Source organism: Myripristis murdjan, chromosome 8 (assembly GCF_902150065.1).
Source record: "Myripristis murdjan chromosome 8, fMyrMur1.1, whole genome shotgun sequence".
Classification (NCBI taxonomy): domain Eukaryota; kingdom Metazoa; phylum Chordata; class Actinopteri; order Holocentriformes; family Holocentridae; genus Myripristis; species Myripristis murdjan.
This window is the reverse complement of record NC_043987.1, coordinates 14410131-14429599: the sequence shown is the minus strand read 5'-3', so window position 1 is coordinate 14429599 and position 19469 is coordinate 14410131. Positions and strand designations below refer to the sequence as shown.

Here is a 19469-nt window from a genome sequence, read left to right as displayed (position 1 = left end):
TTAAGAAGAATAAGCTATCAAACTGTAGTCTTTTTTTATTAATATGTATAGCCTACTATTAACTATCGATAAGGCACAGATTGGTCCGCGACTCCTGTTGGTATCTGGGGAGCATTTTCTGTTTGGGTTAGTCTGCTCTCTGCTGCTTGCAGGACATTGCCGCGCATTAACAACAGTAGGTCATTAGGCTTTATCAGTTACAACTCAATAAATACATAATGTCTGTTATGTGGACAAATGAACACATATATGCAATATACCAGATGAAGCTTTAATCCAAACAGGCACATTTAATAATAAAAATATTATCTATAGGTGGAAATGCAAGTCAGTGTGGGAATGTATATTTTAACATCACAACATAAGGCATCAATTAGCAGCACATCATGTCATATCACATCACATCACACCACAACGATGCAATACAACAACATGACACCACAGCATAGCACAGGAAAACAAAACGCAACACAGCAGGATAAGATTATACATGTAGCATGAACCATGGTGGTCCCTTTTATTCAGTATAGTAATATGATTGCATGCATTCTGTCCCCAGTTGGAATCAAAGCCCTTAGTCTTAAGTGCAAGTCTAATGTATTTCTCCCACTTATGTACATGTCTCACAAAGACTCCTAGCTTGCTTTGTATGCATTTCATCAAGCAGTGACACACCTGAGACAGAAAAAAAAAATGGAGGGACCTTACTGACTCCTTTTTCTGGTATTACAATTCATCTGTCAATGGTTCTTGTATTCAAATCATATTCAAGAAACAACACAACACTTTACCAACCAAAATGCACAAGGGCTTGTGCTTAGGTTTTGTGCAACGTGCTCCAGACTCATCTAAACACCTCCTTGGCTCACAGCCTATTGGCTTGGAAAACAGAATGTCAGTATAGACTTTAGCTTGCAGTCCAGTGCAAATGTAGTTGTTGATTACAGAACTGAAAACAATTCGAGGAAGGTTTGCAGTGCCTTAACACAGAAGATATCTGTCCAGCATGCCCGAATGAGTTCAAACATTTGACATTCAACTGTGTTGAATTCTGCAGTATTTTTGTACAAGAATGTTAGTTTGACTGACCATACTGATAGAGGTTGGTTTCCCCAGAGATTCCAGCTGTACACAGCCAGTAGGGCTGCTGCAAAGAGATAGGCTACATCCCAGGGTGTGTGTGTGTGTGTGTGTGTGTGTGTGTGTGTGTGTGTGTGTGTGTGTGTGTGTGAATAAAGAGACCCACAGGCTATTGCCCTCTCTGGGTAGAGATAAGGGTGAGTCCTGGTGGTACCTGGAGCACAGAAGGATCCACTGGAAAGTGTTCAGTGCTGCAGGCTCCAACCACTCACTCACTATCTGTCTGATTGTGGGGCGCTCTATCAAAAACAGTTGCAATTACATGTAAGAAGCCTCATGCAGACACATATACACCACACTGACACAAATACTAGCAAGGGTATTCAAACACACACACACACACACACACACACACAACTTCCAAGAGCTCAGTCTGTTGACTGCAGACTTATTTTATAGGTAGCATATAAACTAGTAATGCTACCCTGTAATCTCATGTGATACATGACACCATTTTTTTCCAATACACCTCCTTGCACACACACGCCTGTATGCACACATACTGTACATACACACACCGCTCGTCTCCTCGTCTGAAACCTGAACGGTGCCCCCCCTGTGTTCTTATGAAACATTTAGAGTCCCAGTTAACCAGACATGTGTTCAGCTTTGTGTGGATAAGATACCAAATTCTGTGTGTGTGTGTGTGTGTGTGTGTGTGTGTGTGTGTGTGTGTGTGTGTGTGTGTGTGTGTGTGTGTGTATGCGTGTGTGTGTGTGTGTATTTGTGCGTAAATAATTATGTGTATCACATCAGTCATGGTCCATTCTGAGGGGCTGTGTGAGGCTCTGTTACTCTATCCATCACAAACCACAAGAGAAAGTGACTGGCAGAAAGAAAGAAAAGTAAGGCTAGAAAGAAAGGCTAGTGGGCTAAAAGGAGGAGAGGTAAAGAGATGAAGGAGAAAGGTGAGAGCAGGTATGGATGGGAGTACAAAAGAGTAAAGAGAGATGGAAACGAAAGGAGAGATACACAGGTTTACAGAGGGGAGGAGGAGGGATGAAGACAAACAAGTGAGGAAGAGTAAGTGGAAGATGGAAAGAACCTATTCATAGTATGCTGCATGTCGACTGGAGTCATTAGTGGATTTAATTCCAAAATGAAACATCCACCATAAGCAAAATGTGAAAACTGGTCTGACAAAATGATTTCAGACATTAAAAGCCACTTTCAGTATTATTGTCATTAATAGCTATGGGGAAGTTGCAAAGCAGAAACATTTTAAAGGATGTATTAATTCATGTTAAGTACTGAGTAATGAACATCGAGGAAAAGTTAATCCACAATGAATATGTAGATTTTTGCCCCTGAGCCATATTTTAAAATGGAGCAGGTTGATGATGGATCTGTGTTGTCATATCTGAACAGGTAAAGCTCACAGCTGCACAGGCTGGGCAGAAACAATCCACACAAGTTTGTGTCTATTAAATGCCAACTGTGGTGGTTTGCTCAGTGGACTGATGGATTGTTTGTTTAGCTGTGATGGCTTTGTGGCTCATGGGCTAGGGAGGTTTATTCAACACAAAAAATTGACAAATTAAACAACATCCCTAATTGCCATTTTAACATTTTTTTTTATCAGTTTCAGCCTCCCTGTATATAACCTAATAATCTTACATCTTTTTTTTTTTTTTTTTTTTTTTTTTTTGGGGGGACTATTTAACCACTGACAATGTGCATTGTTTTGTATTTTGCACTTTTTCATTCCTCTGAACAAAATTAATCAGATCAGCTGACATCATATTATAATATAGTCTTCCTTTTTTGCTTTTTCTTCTCCTCTTTTTTCCACATTATGTGTATGTTTGTATTCAATAGGGATTGAATCTATTTGACACATTATATAGGCCTGTACATTTATTTATCCCCCCCGCGCTTCACTCTCATTCAGTGCTGTCTAAGAAAGAGTATTGACTCTGAACATATTGCATAGGCCCGTGCCTGCATGTATGCTTTGTAAGCTATGATTTGTTTGTATGTTAACCTCTACAGTATATGTTTTTTCCTATATGTGCCATTAGAGTTACAATAAATATTTCTTTTTCTTTTTCTTTTTTTCTTTTTTCTTTTTTTTTTTTTGCAAAATGCTTCCATTCTTCTTCTTTCTACTCTTTTTCTAACTCATTAGCATTGCACTTGCTCTTAACTGTGGTACAAACAAGACTAATTGTTGCTATTTACTGGCACCCCCAAGAAATCCTTGTGCACAAGATAATACACAACCCTCCCACCAGCTGAGGAAATGACAAACAACAGGACACAGTACAAGCACAAGACATCCTTTGAAAATCACTGAACACCGCCAGATGTTTACACACACACACACACACACACACACACACACACACATACACAAACGTATATTCATACATGTGGACAAACACTGAGCTCCTTCCCCTTTTTTGTCCCACCGACATGCTGCACCTGCTGACAAAACCCATCTGTCTGCCATTTCGACAGCAGCTGAAGAATTTAAACCTTTTCCACTTGATTCTAAGTCTATTTACAGTACCACCTTTCCTTTTACACACACACACACACACACAAAAACATACACACCTGTCTTCGACTACAGTCTCATTCCACAGTCTGCTCTTTACCTACCCAGGGCCCCCCGGAGGGATTTAGTAAATAGAAAGCTAGTTTGTACTTTCCATTAGAGCCTAATTCTATTACGCAGCCGGCTCTTATCGATCCAAAGATTCAGGGAGACATGCAAGAAAAGTAGCGAGTGGAGCCCAGCGGAGGCCACAGCGATCGAGGATGGAGGCGAGGAAAGGCGGGTGGGTGGAGGGGTGGGCTGGTAGAAGGATGAATGGAGGAATAAAGGGATGTAGGCAAAAAGAGAGAAAAAAAGAGGAAGCAAGTGAGCTCTGCACTCAGCTGGAAACATAGATATTCACATGCAGTATATCAGCAGCTCACTTGGATTGTTTGTCACATACATTGGCATATCAGTACTAGTATATGAATTGATGTGTTAGTTTATGGGGCATAAAAACAGCAAAATACACACATTTATACTGACACATCGTACATTATCTACTCAAAACATAGTATGTTCTGTACAGTTACTGAGACTGAGACTGAGGCAAATGTGAAGGCCCACTTACTGAAATACAGGCATTCACAAACACATGCATACTGTACACACATATTATTCGATTCCACATGTCTCCAAGGAATACTTTGTGTGCACCTGTGTGTCCTCTCTGTGCACATGGTAAACAGTGTGTGTGTATGTGAGCGTGTGCATGTGTGATACGATGCACTGACACAAGTACATGTTCCTCACTGTGTGGGCGTATGGTAGTCCTGAACACACTGATTCAAATTGATGCCGTGTCATTTGAACAGTACGTTCTGACCTGAAAGTGTCTCACATGCATACTCGCATGCACACACAAACACACACACATACACATGGAAAAGCATGGTGACAGAAATGGGTAGCCATAGCAAACCTGCTGTCAGTGGGATTTAAGGGAGGTCTGCAAGTGCTGGACTGATATGAAGATGTGCATCTTACAGAGAAAACAGCACACTATACAGCATAGAGATTAGAGTTTTGTGTATTTGTGTGGTTTAACCCAGTCAGTGCTCGGAACCAGAGATGCAGACACACCTGACTCACCCTGCCTGAGGGGGAGAGTATGAGTAAACCTGAAGAAAAAGAGGAAGATTTTGAGTTCTTTTGAGAAGCAGAGAGATGCAGAGAGAGACAGAAAGGTGGCGTTGAGAGGCAACAGAGTGGATAAATGGAGATATGAGTACAGAGAATGGTGTGAAGGAGTACAGGTGATAGGGGGTTCAGGTAGGCCATGCAGAGGAGAGAAGATATCTCGTGGCAATGTGTGGAGAAGATGGAGAGAAGAGGAGAGGAGACGAAGAGTGGGGAGGAAAGAGGATTGTGGTAGTGTAGAAGCGATAAGAGAGTTATTCGCCAGAACACAGGAGCGTGTAATCACACTCACAGAGAAGGGTAGCCCCCTGGCTGGGCATGCACATACACAAATACACACTCACATGCCACTGAAATCTAGCTTTTAGCAACACAACAGTACTGAAGCGACTAGGAGACTGCGAAGATTACTGTGTACAAAAGCTGCCAGACAAAGCAAAGCAACGTTTGGACAAGACAGACAGATGGGGAAGAGGAGGGAAAAGGGGACGGTGTGATTGCAAGAGGAGAGAAAGGATACCAAGGAGCATTCGGTTTGAAATTCTTTGCCTGTGTGTACAGTAAGACAGTAAGCAAACTAGCAAGGGTGCCATCTGGAACCATGTATCAACACAGTAGAGCTTATGGCTCCATATGTTTATTCTATTACTAGAGCATGCCCACAGTAGTCGCCATTCATTTCATGCCAGCTCCTTCAGTGAAGTTTTGTCATTCAGAGCTATGTTGCATCCTACAGCTCGAGCACTCTCTCACAAAGTTTGAAGACTGTAATCTTTTGAAACCTGTTTCTTTTATCGCTGAATTTCTGGGATGAATAAAACCTTTGAGATGTAGAGTGCTTTTGGTCTTTGTTTTACTCAGGCAATGGCCATTTCTATCTGCCGCTAGAGTCACAGATACCTTTAGTCTAGATAGGTTTTAAATATGAACCACATAATTTCTAGTTTTATTCCCAATATTAAAACCATTTCAAATTGTAAATAGTTTTGACTATATAGATATTTTCACCTGAGCAAGCTAGAACAAAAAAAAAAAAAAAAAGACAGCTGTAATAAGTGATGTAATCAAAAACCCTACACTGATAATGACTGCCTCTTTGAATACTGGAAGCACCCAGGTTTTTGTTGTCAAGGAGCATTTTCTTATTGCATATTGCAAGAAAAATATTTTTCCCAAAAATTCCCCAAATCCATGATTTAATATATGACAGCTGGTAGTCACTTAATTTTCAGCCAACATGGATGTCAGTTGAAAGTTGAAAGCTGAAAAGTCATTTGAAAATATTTCCTGATAGGATGTGATGTAAAACCGGGACAGCTAGGGATGGGAAAATCAATGCAATATAGAAAGATTAAGAACTTTGTGGCACTGCAGCGACAAAAATGTTTATGAGAAAATAGGTGATATAAAATTCCTTCTTCAGTGATTTTGATGACATTAACATTCCTATCAACCTATTTAATCTCCTCAAACAAATTGATGCCATTTGAAACAACCGTGAAACAAAACAAAACACAATATGTATATCATGGCATCCAATTGGTAACCCATTAACTGTATTAAAATTGAACTGGACATTTAATCAGCTATCAGCACAGAATCTTAAAAAAATAGCGAGACTCTCCGTACCTATAAAAGAATATTTGATTGTTTTGCATTTGAAACACAATCAGGTTTATTGAGACTTCATCAAAGAGCCGATAGAGTAACTACTTACCATAATGCAATGATATGATGGAAGGAATATGCTTCAAGAATTAAAAAAAAAAAAAGTACTCATAATTATATTAGGACACAGTAGCAACAGCTGGTGCTGTTGTCAAGTTCATGTGATGTCACAGTGTGCTATCCCATGTTCCTCATGTTTATGCCCCTTCAAGCCCTAAACTCTCACACACTGAGGCATTCATGCTGATGCAGGTGACGTAAGTGAAAGTCTGCCAGTGCTAAGCGCTCTGGGCTTGGGGCGGACACCGACATTGGGCAGTAGTCTTGCCCAGCCTGCTTTAGTTTCATCAGCCCAGCATCTGTATTAATTCCCCAGTTACCCTCATTTCCCTGCAGTCTTCTATTTCTACCTCCTCATCAGGTATCTCTTGTTTAGTCATTTAGTCTCCTGTGTATTTATACCGGCAGTGCTGTCAGTAACCTTTGTCAGATCGTCTGTTTGGTTTTTCAGCTCGTGCATCTGTTTTGAGAGTCTGCTTATCCTGTTCCTGTGCTCCACTTTTTGTGTTTGGGTCGAATCTTCATAAAATGTACGTTTTTCCTTAATCCAGTCTGCCTGCTGGTCTCTGCACTAGGTCCTGTTTTACCCTCCTCATTTATAAGAGAGATTATTGAAGACATCACACATTTTTGATTGGCATCTTAAGGCAGGATTCCATGCATCAGGTTTCCAAGTTCATGAGAATATTCAACATACAGTTCAGTTTTGGACTGGATGTGAATGTAATTCAAGGCATAAAATTGACTTTGCTAAGTACTAGAGGATAATTTATGTGCCCTCTGGATCGTACAAAAATATAGATCACAGCACTCAAGAAAAAAAGATAGTTATAAATACCTCAATTTTAAGTATCCAAAATTCATTTTCAGTAAGGTATACCACTCTATAAGTTTCTATAAGCCTCGAGTGATTACACTGGACACCAAGACAAGTGTACCTTGGCACCTTGCCACGCACTCAGTCATGTCCTGAGGGTGAACTCTTGCTCCTGCAGGTGCAGTGAAGGAAGCGCCCCCGGATATACTGCAGGATTAGAGCAGAGAAGGAGCTCTGAGTGGTCTGCCACTGTGTAAGAGGTGTTCAATACAGTATTTAGCTAAAGCTCAAAGTCACCTTCACTGGAAAAAAGTATACTGGAATATGTTGCAAGGGTTTAGCCTATAGACTTTTTTTAGTTTTAGACTTTAGACATCAGAGAGATGGTATCTGAAAGGCAGTGATATAAAATCAGGACAAGGAACTTGGATGTTCCCCATCTGTTTCTTTACTGTGGTGATGATTTTCACTGCTGCCAAAGAGACTATGGGCTCTAGTTTCCCGGCGCAGCGCGGGGTGGCGCAGTGAGGCGAACCCCGCGCAGAGCTAGTTTCGACCGGCGAAGCGGGAGAGGCGGACAGTGTCCAAGTTTCGCAGGCGGAGGTTCGCCGAGATGGGAGTGGTGGCGCAGCGGGGGGAGGTGCCGACAGATTCGGCTTGGCGCAGTGACAGATTCGTGCCAAAAGGCTTCGCCGAGGTGCGCCAAAAGCTCGCCGTCTGAAACAACGTCTACTTTCAGCGCAAGGCGGAGCGGAGCTGGCGCAGTGGAAGTTTGGCTGTCTGGCACACATCACCAAAACCTCACAATCAGCACAAACGGTGCCAGTCTCCTTTGATCTGACATCAGCTGTGACGGGACAGTTGATATGGAGATATATGTATGTGCTGATTGTGATCGTAGCATTGAATAGTGTTTTTTTCGGTATTTATTGCATCGTTCATGTGCCTGACATTCCGGAAGCCTGCCTGTGAGGTTTTGGTGACGTGTCCACACTGCTCGCCGGTCTCCGCTCCGCGCCTGTCTCCTGAGCTCCGCTCCGCCCGCGGCAATAGACCTCCATGTCAGCTGTGTAAACTTTCATTACGCCTTCACGCAGCGCATTTTAAAGGTGAGGACAGGGGCTCATTTGATTGGTTACATGTGAATCGGCTGTGTCAAACCCACTCCATGCCTTCTCTCCTCCCCTCCGCCGGTAGGAGGGACGGCGGAGAGTACTTGCGCCACCGAGAACGGCGTGCCAAACTTGGAAAATCCGCCTGGCCACACCCAGTTGGCGAAGCGCATCTGCGCTACGCCCCCGCCTCGCCTGGTCTGCGAAACTAGAGCCCTAAAACTAAACTGACTTTCACACTCCCAGTGTGTGAGGTGCATAAGAATCTTGTCAGAGGTTATAGGTGATTCACTGTGCATCATGTGGACACAGTCACACATTCACACACGCGCGCGCACACACACACACACACACACACACACACACACACAAGAAAAAAATGCATACAAATACATTAAAGGTTTTACTTGTGTTCACTAAATCATAACATCTGTTACACACCTGTTCAACATAACTTGCATACATCTAATAATTTATTAAATGTTGTCCATGCAATACCAGTTCCATTAAGTTATTTATTTCTGCAGAGACAGAACAGGGTTTAACTAGATCTTTGCATGCAGCTTGTGCCTTTAATAGCAGGTTTGGGAACATGTCAAATGCTGCCAAATGTCAGGACCATCAGCATGTAAATGCAACCAAGACATGTGCAGCTAAGAGCTGATACTTGGTCATTTTGTCTGAGAAGCCTCATTCCATGTAAAAGGTCACTGAAGAGCAGGTCAATGACAGTGTATTCACCAAGCTGTCAGGGTTATTCTGCAGTCTCGCCTTTGCAGCATGACTGCAGGCCTGGTAACATGGTACATCTCACACACAGATATGAGGACACACACAGGCATAGACACAGACAAACAGGTATATTTCAGTGTGCAAAGAAAAGTGCACAAATGGATGCATGTTGCATAAATTGTATTTTACATTATTTTACAGCCTTATATTATTACACAATAACATGAATAAAATGACAACTGATGTCATTTTCCCAGCAGTTCACCTATTCAACTCCAGTAAAGCCCTTCCGCTCCCTCTCTGTGTCACTAAATGGGGCTGGGTGTACAATGGATCCCTCTCCTTCAGATAAATAGATATTTTTAGATAGACATTTTGTATGGAACTCCTCCGAGAAATCGAGCTGTTATTCAGGGTCACTGCACAGCTCAAATTTTATCAGCCACAATGCACAGCCAAATAACTTCAGTATCAGTCAGACCATACTGAACATTAGGTTTCAGTTGAAGAATTGCAAGAAATAAATAAATAAATAAATCGCACACACCCTTGCATAAGTATGGATGCCGTGCATGCGCAAGCACACACACAAACACACACACACAAGCCTAGGTGAGGAAGTCAGATGGAGAGCTTGTCTGTTTCCTGGACTCATTCTTTAATTCTGCTGAGTTATATTGTGTTCTGTTGCTTCTATTTGTGATACGTAAGTCCTTTATTGATGAATTGGTAAAACCTTAATTGATTAAATGATTTGCAAATGCAATTTTCTCACAGTAATCCCTTGATCATAAAACCTCAAACAATGTTTTAAGCTGTATTACTCTATTAAGGAAAATAACATTTTCCTCTTAACTGCAGGATAATTCAGTATTAGAGATGTTTTGACCACCCTAGGTGGAAAACACATGGAAGGCGGCAGCACACTCAGGTAGAATCGTGTTGTGTCCTCAAGTCAGCACTCAATCTATAGTCAATCAACTGTTTTGATTTTTAATAAACTTGTTAACATAATGCAAGTGTTGTCACTGGCAGTGTTGTTACTGCATGTTGTCAGTCCACTACATGACTAATGAACAATAGCTAGCATTAAGTATGTTAGACCCTGGTAACATTACGTGATTGTGTCTTTTTTAATATATACATATAACCAGCCAGTTTGACTTATTCCAAAAATTGCATTTTTCTGCACCCAAAACAGCAAGGGAAAATATTTGATTACTAATAACTTTTGTTAACCATAGCTTTCATGTCAACAATTCAGTAGTTTGACAAGCTGAATGCCATGCTTTCACTTCTGAAAAACTACCACCAGAGTGTGTAACAGGTATGTAATAGAGGCTGTCACATTTATCGATGGTATATTTATTATTGCAATACAGGGAAAGTTTGGAACCTTCAGTAAAAAGAGGCAGAAAACATACATTTTTAATACTGGCTATAGTGGGGTTTTGCTTGTATGGCATCTGTCGTTCCTTTTCTCTCTGGTTCCTTCCTCTTTGTTTCTATTTATATTCCCCAAGGTGGCAATACCATGTTGCCTACCTCACAGGTCTGTCTGAGCTGATATACTACCATGTTACTAAGCTAACACTAAGCCTGAGGTAAGGCAGGCATGCAGAACGTGAATCCAGGATCGCAGTCAGCTCAGGATGGGCCCACGCACATCTCAATGTGGCTGATAGCTTCGGTGCAGAAATCTGGAGTCATGCTGGCGCTAAATATAGACAAAGGTTTTATGTAAGCTGAGGTGAATCATTCTGTTCCACACATTTTGCCACATTTGCTCACACATATTGAATAAGTGACAAGGTATGGGTGAGGGAAATATTGGGATGTGGTAAAACGTTTGCGATATTCATCACATGAAATGGATTTGGAGAACAGCTGACACACACTGTATTCCTGCTGTCTACCTGCTGAAACCACACACATGTATATGCATGTCTGTCTGTCTATGTGTGTATGTGTGTGTGTGCGTGTATGTGCGTGTGTGTGTGTGTGTTCATTCCCCTGGGCCTACTATGATGAAGGTAATTACAGTGCCTTAATCAAAGCTCTGACGAGATTGATTAGATGTGTGTGGCAAGGGGAGGGTTCACACGAGCATCACAGTCTCCTGTAAGAAAGGATATTATGTATATCTAACCAACACACACAAACACACACACACACACACACACACACACACACACTGTCTCTCTCTCTCTTAATGTGACCGTTTTGTTTTAGCATCAATGTGTGGAGACAGCTAATGGAAAGAGTCAGGGGTGGAGGGGAGAGTCTGCAGCCATGCTAAAATTATCCAAGTGGATGCAGCGCACACACAAACACACAGGCTTACACACTCACACCAAAAATAGAGCCTTGGTATTGATCTCCGCTCCCACACAATAATGAAGAGGGGAAGTGTTCAAATGAGTGATTTCAAAATAAGAGTATAGTGAGAAAGAAGGTTTATAGCTTGAGTTTGGCAGGAGAGAAGGAGAGAGAGAGAGGCAGGGGAAGAAGAAGCGCAAAAAGAGATACAAAACATTGGATGATAAAGGGAATCCGAAAATATAACGGGAGAGAACAGGGAAAGAGGGGCGAGGGGGAGGCAGAAAGAGAGTGAGAGATAGTGGAGTGGAGGAGAGGGAGGGAAACATGGTCGTCATGGCAGCCAAATCTCTGCTCTCTCTCCCCCTCTAGAGAGAGCACCTTTGACATTGGCAGGTAGAGTCGCACCACTGATTACCTCACACTCACACACACTCACGCAGATATACACACTTGGGGGTTACAGTATCAATCTCACACATAAACACACAGAGCCACACAGAGCCACACACACACACACACACACACACACACACACACACACACGCACACACACACACAAACACACAGGGCTGTTGCTAATGTGTCTTGACAAAGGAAAGGTCACCTTAAATGTTCCCATGAGCTGCAGTCGTGTAGATCAGAGCATGGGAACCTGCTCACCCACAGCTTCTCTCCTTGTACTTCCTTCTTCCTTTTTTTATCCATCTCCCCTCAAAGCAGCCTCAAACATATTGCCTTCTGTTACATCAGATTACATTATAATAATACACACATAGAGCCACATGCACACGCAGACACGCACAGTCATATGTGTAGCTGCTAAAACAGCACAGATTTATGGCTCAGTTCCAATTTCATTCTGAACTATTTGTCAGTGCATACTGTCAGCTAAAGGGGATCCTTTGAATGTAGGCGCAATTTATTGTACACCACAAATATTATAGAGATGAAGTCAGTAGTGTTCACTCCCATAAAATCAAAGTCAGCTACAATTTTGCAGCATGTGGCTCTAAACATTCTTGCGTCTAAAAAGATCAAGTTCCATCACTGAGGCAGTGGTGACATCTAGTGGTTACTCTTGGTAATAAATTCAAATTGATGCATTGGTATGCTTTTCATCAGTGTCCCAAATATCTATTTGTTTATATTGTTGCAATTTATCCTGACTTATCTGGGAATGAGCAAAAACATTACTGAGTTAATTTACTCACAGCAGTCTGCATGTTTTATTGATTTAGTTTGGTTTTCTTGTGGATCTAATTATCTCCATGCTCAGGGTGCTTAGCCTCTCAAGCCTGCTTAATCTCCCCATTTACCACTTCATCAGAAAGGAATAATTTACTATAGTTTGGCCAATGTATTTCACCCACATAAAAACAGAGCTCCAATAAATTTATGGCACATTTCACCCCGATCATGAAAATATATGGCAAACAGAATGTGTGATGTTTATATTTACTAAATACTATAGTTATGATAGACATAAACAGGAATTAGAGGTCTTAGGGATGTTTGTAGATCTGAGATGTTTGTAGATGTTAGACTGTACTGCTTGCCATGACTTTTAAAATTTTAATGAATATTGATAATGTTGGTGGTGGGCAGATAAAACTAAAAAGAATTTAAATTCAAGGTGGGAGCTGAGAAATCCTCTGCACCTTGTCTGAACCGAGAAATCGTCTGGTCTTGCCTAACCAAATTCAAAGTAACACACAACATTTGTCTGGATAAATTTATTACTAGTATGTGAGACCATTTCATCTATCAAGAGACCTAACGAGCGTAAAATGAGAGACAGAGTAAAGCCCTGATTAATCTATTACTCAGATTAGCCTATAATTAACATAGTGATCATAATGATATAGTTCACTGCTTAAGAGAAAGGAACAGATTATGAACGGGAAATGTTTAACAATATGATGTCAAAGCAATGCAAGCATTGTATTAGTCCTAAATGAGCTAGTTATAAAATCATCGTCAAACTAAAGCAACAATGACAAACAACTTTTTCTCAAGGAAACACCAAAGACAGTTTTTGATCATAAAAATACATGTTTTAATACATGCTGTTATGATCGTCAGAAAGCATTACAGTTAGTTACAAATCTGGAATGTCTGGGAGGGAGAAAAAAACTGAACGCAGTATTTGAAGGCACCTTGAAGAACAACTGATCACATTTTATCTGGTAGTTTTTAACTAAACACTGCAACTGTGTAGCGAAGAATACGTCAAATAAAATGAGTTTGGGGCTGTTTTTTTGTTTGGTTTACTTTTCTGTTAGTAACTGTCAAGTGCACAGGACCGGCATGCAATTACACTTTGGCATCCGTGTGTCTTTGTGTGCATTTGAGTACACAGTATATGCATACATTCCATCTGTCTGTCTGCATGTCTGTCTGTGGCTGTTTGTGTCTGCAACATGCATTGTGCATGATGCTGAAACACTATCACCACAATCATGCAAGCATGATTCTGTCTGTCTGTCTGTCTGTCTGTCTGTCCATCTGTCTGTCTGTGAAGTTGTATATCTTTTGTGTGATATTATGCATGTAAGGCACTGATGTTACCACATGTATTCAGAATTCTGAAAGCTACAGCAATACATAGCACTCTCTTGCCCAATGTTAGCCAAATTGCGGGGCAAAAACACAAGCATTCAGCCTAATGACTCCAGGCAGGATGGGTGTCTACTTGATTTCGACGCTCTTGATGCGCACATCCCCATCAAAGTTCATGTGCTGGTATTTTTCTGCACCCATGCGGTTGGGGAAGTGTATCTCCGAGCCATCTGACAAAGTCACCAGGAACTGCTCAGGCGAGAGCGAGATGATGATCTAAGTGGGAGAGAGAGATTTGGGAGGGGAGCAGGAGGAGCGAGACGGTTGAGAAAAAGAGAAAGGTCTGGAGATAGACTGTATAACAGAGAGAAAGAGAACATAGAGAAAGAAACACTGCAATGCTCATGCAAGCATCTGCTGCATTCTTGTCATATCTGAATTATTTTCAAAACAGAGAGACCAGATCAGTTAGAAATGCATTTGAGCTTATTTGAATCTGTTTTTATGGAGGATTGCATTAGGCATTAGGCGAGTTTTTAACATAGTACCAAAATAAAAGACATTTATTCATGTTTAATATTATATATTATAAAATATAAGAATATTATAAAATATCACTATCACTTTGCATTGTGATAATTATTCTCAATAATTAAAAACTGGGATAATTATTCTTTCAAAATTTCAAGGATTTACTGCATTTTTCTAGTTTGTGTTTTATAATTACATGTAAACCTTACACATTAAAAAGTGAAAAATGTGTTATGGTCAATGCATCTGAGTGCCAAAAGTGGCAAAATGATCAAATTATCTGAGGAACAACGACATAGATCTGTCTGTAGAGACTGCTCACAGGAGGAGGAAGGAAGCATGGGACAAACTGCACACCCACCCACCCACCCACCCACCCACACACACACACACACACACACACACACACACACACATTTTCCTCTCACCTTGAACTCCTCTCCCTGGTTGAATGGAAAGCCTCCCTCACGGTGCTCCTCACACCAGTTGCCTCCCTGGAAGGAGTTGCACACCACAGCCCTCTCGTCTCCATGGGCATTGAAGCGAGGATTGAGGTGAAAGGCAATATCCTCCTCATTAGGGCCGATGTTCACTGCAAAGCTGAACACGTGTATTGTGTTTTGATGCTATTTAATACATTTGATAAGGTAATAAAAACAGTAAAGCACAAAATATCAGCAACACTAGGTTGCACCCTGATTTTTGCACAATCCATGTTTCAGCGCTTGAAAATTCTTTTGTACTCTTCAAGATTCAACCAGTCTCCCTGTGATGTGGATAGTCTTTTGATGTGATACAAAATACTGGTGACATAACCACACAAACTAAAGAAAAAGAGACAACAGACCACTGATGAGTTTGCAGTGTCCCAGTTGCTCAGTTAGTTATAAAGTGCATATGTACCTGCTGTGGCCTGGGTTTGAATCCAGCCTTTTCTTAATCACTTATTTTTAATGCTGGAGACGTGCATTAAAATCCCCACACTCTGTTTCTTACTTTCAGTTTAAACATTTTGAGGAAGAATACAATATTTCAGCTCTGCAACTCTGCTTCCCTCACATTCACACATCCTCAAGCCTTAATGGTCATACACACTTCTGTTTGACCTGTGAGAAGGAAGTCAGTCCACACATCAGTGTGATATCGCAGACTAGACACTAACTCTACTCTCTTGCTGTTTTTCAAGGGAGGCATTAATGATTTAAAGAAACACAGAGATACTGAGCAAAAGGATAACATCAGCGATTCGGTATGCTGGAATTTTTCTTTGTTTGTGGAAGGCAGACAGGTAGTGTAAGAAACACAAAACAAGGAGTGCCTAGATGGCTGGGATCACATGATTATTCTTCTGGGACACTCACTTGGTAGCATCAGGCTTGGGGACTCCAACAATGGTCAGGGTCTGTCCCACCTTTAAGGACATATTCCTTATAGCCATCTTCTGCAGAGAAAGAGAGAGGGAGAAAATTATATAATGCATTATTGTATTGTAATACTACTGGATTTTGCTTCGATCCATTCATTATTGTTGCTTTATTATTGTAGCAGCACCAAAGGTCACTTGAACCTACTCTTAAAACCTTACTTCATCCATCGAAATAATAAAACATGTGTTTCCAATTACGCTCTCCCACCGTAGGACTGGTCAAAGATTCCGGCTCTTTCCTGCTCTAGCATTGCACGTCATTCACCACTTTCTCCTGCACTGATTTTGGCTGAGGGAGGGCTAAAAATGTTGAAAATTGATGGGGAAAGGCTGTTGTTAAATTGAGTAATATTTTCCCTCCACGCCACAGTGGATGGCTCATGCACAGAGGAGAAAAAAAGGCTGAGCGCAGCAGAACTCGCTCAGCTAGGTCAGTGCTGTACATGTGGCAGGGGAATACAGACTTGTGTTCCATGATTAGGAAATTATACCGAGCGCGCTGTTATTTGGTCTTTACACAAAGACCACTGTTGTTCAACATTTTGTCAGTATGTCAGATTTTGCATCTGGGCAACTGTTAACTGTCACCAAGGCAATAATTAGTATCAGTTACAACAATAGCAGCTCTTATAAGAACTGGCGGCTTTTTCAAAATAAAGCTAAATATGCGGACTAAAGCGGTTTGTTTCCTTAGACATTAGAGCAATCTAATTCTGAGCATACCCTGCAGTAGCATTCATCAATTTTAAACAGTTCAGGTTCACACATGGATGTGTTTCAATTTGCTTATTTGCAGCTGACAAGGTCTAAGTATTTGCACTTGTTTGTGAGGAAGCATTCCTAATTCATGAGAAAACAAATACATTCAGACATGTTTTGTGGTTTTTATCTGAGGATATTTCATTTAAACAAAGCTTGTCAGACGCCTATCTTGTGGGTCCAAAGCCTGTTTTCAGGGCTCCCAGGCAGATGTCATTACCACGCTGCAGCTGTTGAGAAATTCCTATCAAAGTTGGATGACTCCATAATGAGCTATGGATTTCCACCAACAGAATCAATGCAGTTTATTCAGTTAAAAATGCTGAAATAAGGGTCAGAATGAGTTATATGGCTAGATGGAAGCGCATGCAAGATGTTAGAGGAACATGATAGTTTCCTTTGACTATTAAAATGAGGCTGCATGTTGCTTATTTCCCAGAAAGCAGAACATCGGTGAGAAATACTCCTATTTTTAATAAAACAGAGATAGTCTTTTTAAGACTGCATTACAAAAAGTCCACAACAAACTGCATGAATTCAAGCATTAATTGTACAGTGTGTAGTCTAGTGCTGAGCCAGACAGAAACACACACTTTGGCAGAGCCTGAGAGGATTAATCTGGAGAAAAGGAGAGAGAAAAGGCGAGATAATGTGAAAAAAAAAAAAAAAAGTTTATCTTAAAGATGGACCAAACCACAAAATGAAGGGGAGGATGAAAAGTGGGGAGGAAGGGATCAAGTGACATAGGGTAAACCACATTCTTTCCATGTTAGTCTTTGGTTCTGACTGTAAAGTGTGTGAATTACACTCAGCACTGGGGCTGGGCAGAGGACGGACCTGGCAGTGGTCCTACTTCCCCCAGACACTGCAGTCTGAAGGAATCCCCATATGTGTGTGACATGCCGACCCACCTCCCTCCTCTCACCAACAGAGAGACAAGAGACAGCTGGAGCTGCCAATTGCCTAGAAACACCCCTCCCAAATATGTATGGAGTCAAATGGGTCTAACTTGCACAAATATAGCATACAGCTATAAACGGATTACTTGATTCTATAGTCAATGCCATCCTGCTTCAACTTAATATGAGCCAGTTTCTGATATGGCAGAAGAAAAACAGATCCAAGATAGTGCAAACGGTAGTTCCTTATACATCAGCAAGAAAATTAATCCCAGACAGCACACTATTCCAAAATCTGCCACTGCTGAAATGGATTTGCTCACCCCCTGAGGTAAACTTGAGAATCACTGTATTGCATTGCTCTGCAGTCTATTCTTGCCTCCAGCGGATGACTTTATTTCATTATATCCCTTAATGTGATTTAAGCCTGCTGACCTCCGAATACATCCCGACAAATGTTTACCCCTGTAGCCAACAAAAAGCCAAAGTGATACAGGGCCTTTATTGTAAGCCGTACTCCCCCAGCGCAACTTATGAGTCCAAAGAAATCACAATGCTGCCTCGTGTTCAGCTCCCACTTGTACCTCTTGAAACTAAGTCTTTGATTAAAATGGACTGATGACTCCAGGTAGTTTTAGTTGGAGGGAGTTTAGGGTTGTGAAATTTGCAGCATGAATTTACATGTAGTTAGAGATACTTTGAGCTACAATCCAACAACTGACTTACTTACTTTGAAGGTATTGTGCATGCTACCAGTATGATCTACACACAGTAAAGAAGAATGAATGTCCCTGATGCAGTATCCAATAGTAATGTGGGTGATATTCCTATTTGCTCTGCAGTGCATAGTTTGACCATAAAAGGCAATTAAGGCAATTCACAAATGCATATGTTTCTGTAAAGCAGCATTAAAAGACAACAGCTCTAACTTGGTGTAGTTTAGGTAATTTTACTCACTTCACCCTATCAGATTGAGCTGGCTCATGATAAACAGCTGTCACTCCCAGCTGTGATTAAAATAAGTTATCTGTGTTGGTGCATCTGGTTCTTAAAATACACAGAGCAAAGGCACTGCAGGATCACAGGATTGTTGCTTTAGAAATAGCCCATACTTACACTCATCTTGCTTGCTGGTGTCGTCAATTGTCGCCGAGGTGAAGGGGTAGCTGTGTTGCGTGTGTCCGGCCGGGCCGCACTGCAGCTTGACAGTCAGATTTATAGACAGCATGGGAGGTGCAAAATGCTGAGTCCCTCCGCTTGAGTGACGTCTCAAGCAGCCAATAGAATCGCGCCATTAGCAATCACGGCCCGAAGACAAATTATAAGACGTAAACCTGAAATAAGCTATGTAGCACCCAATAGAAATATATGAGGCTGATTGCGGTGAATCTAATTAGTTAGAGGAGTAATTTCAACATGAGACTGTTACTACAACATAGTGGAGTTAGTCAGACGGCAAGAGGAAGGGGCCAAGGTAGATAAAAATAGAAATTACTTTGTTGCCGGGGAGACAACTAAATATTTGGCTCAAACGATATCCTTCAGTGTCCACATACAGAGCCTGTAATGTGGGGCCATATGGCAGCGTTTGAGCTCAGACTGACTTTGAGTAAACGTTGGTTTGGAGAGAAATCTTAGTGGATTTTTTTACTCAGTGTTAAAAATGTATCTGACTAAAATGCTGCCACAGGGAGACTTTCACCAGCTGATGTACACTTGACAGCTGACTGCTGTGACTCAAAAGGGTCAGAAAGTCATGACA

General features: G+C 41.3%; 1 protein-coding gene across 1 annotated transcript; it reads right to left on the bottom strand.

Moving 5' to 3' along the window:
• Window positions 1–13571: 13571 nt before the first annotated feature.
• lgals2a (lectin, galactoside-binding, soluble, 2a) lies at window positions 13572–18891 on the bottom strand. Its single transcript, XM_030056924.1, has 4 exons — window positions 18824–18891; window positions 15985–16064; window positions 15052–15223; window positions 13572–14368 (listed from the first exon to the last, which is right to left on the bottom strand). Exons 1-4 carry the CDS (start codon window positions 18827–18829, stop codon window positions 14222–14224), a joined length of 405 nt encoding a protein of 134 aa, XP_029912784.1. The 5' UTR covers window positions 18830–18891; the 3' UTR covers window positions 13572–14221.
• Between the last annotated feature and the right edge of the window lie 578 nt (window positions 18892–19469).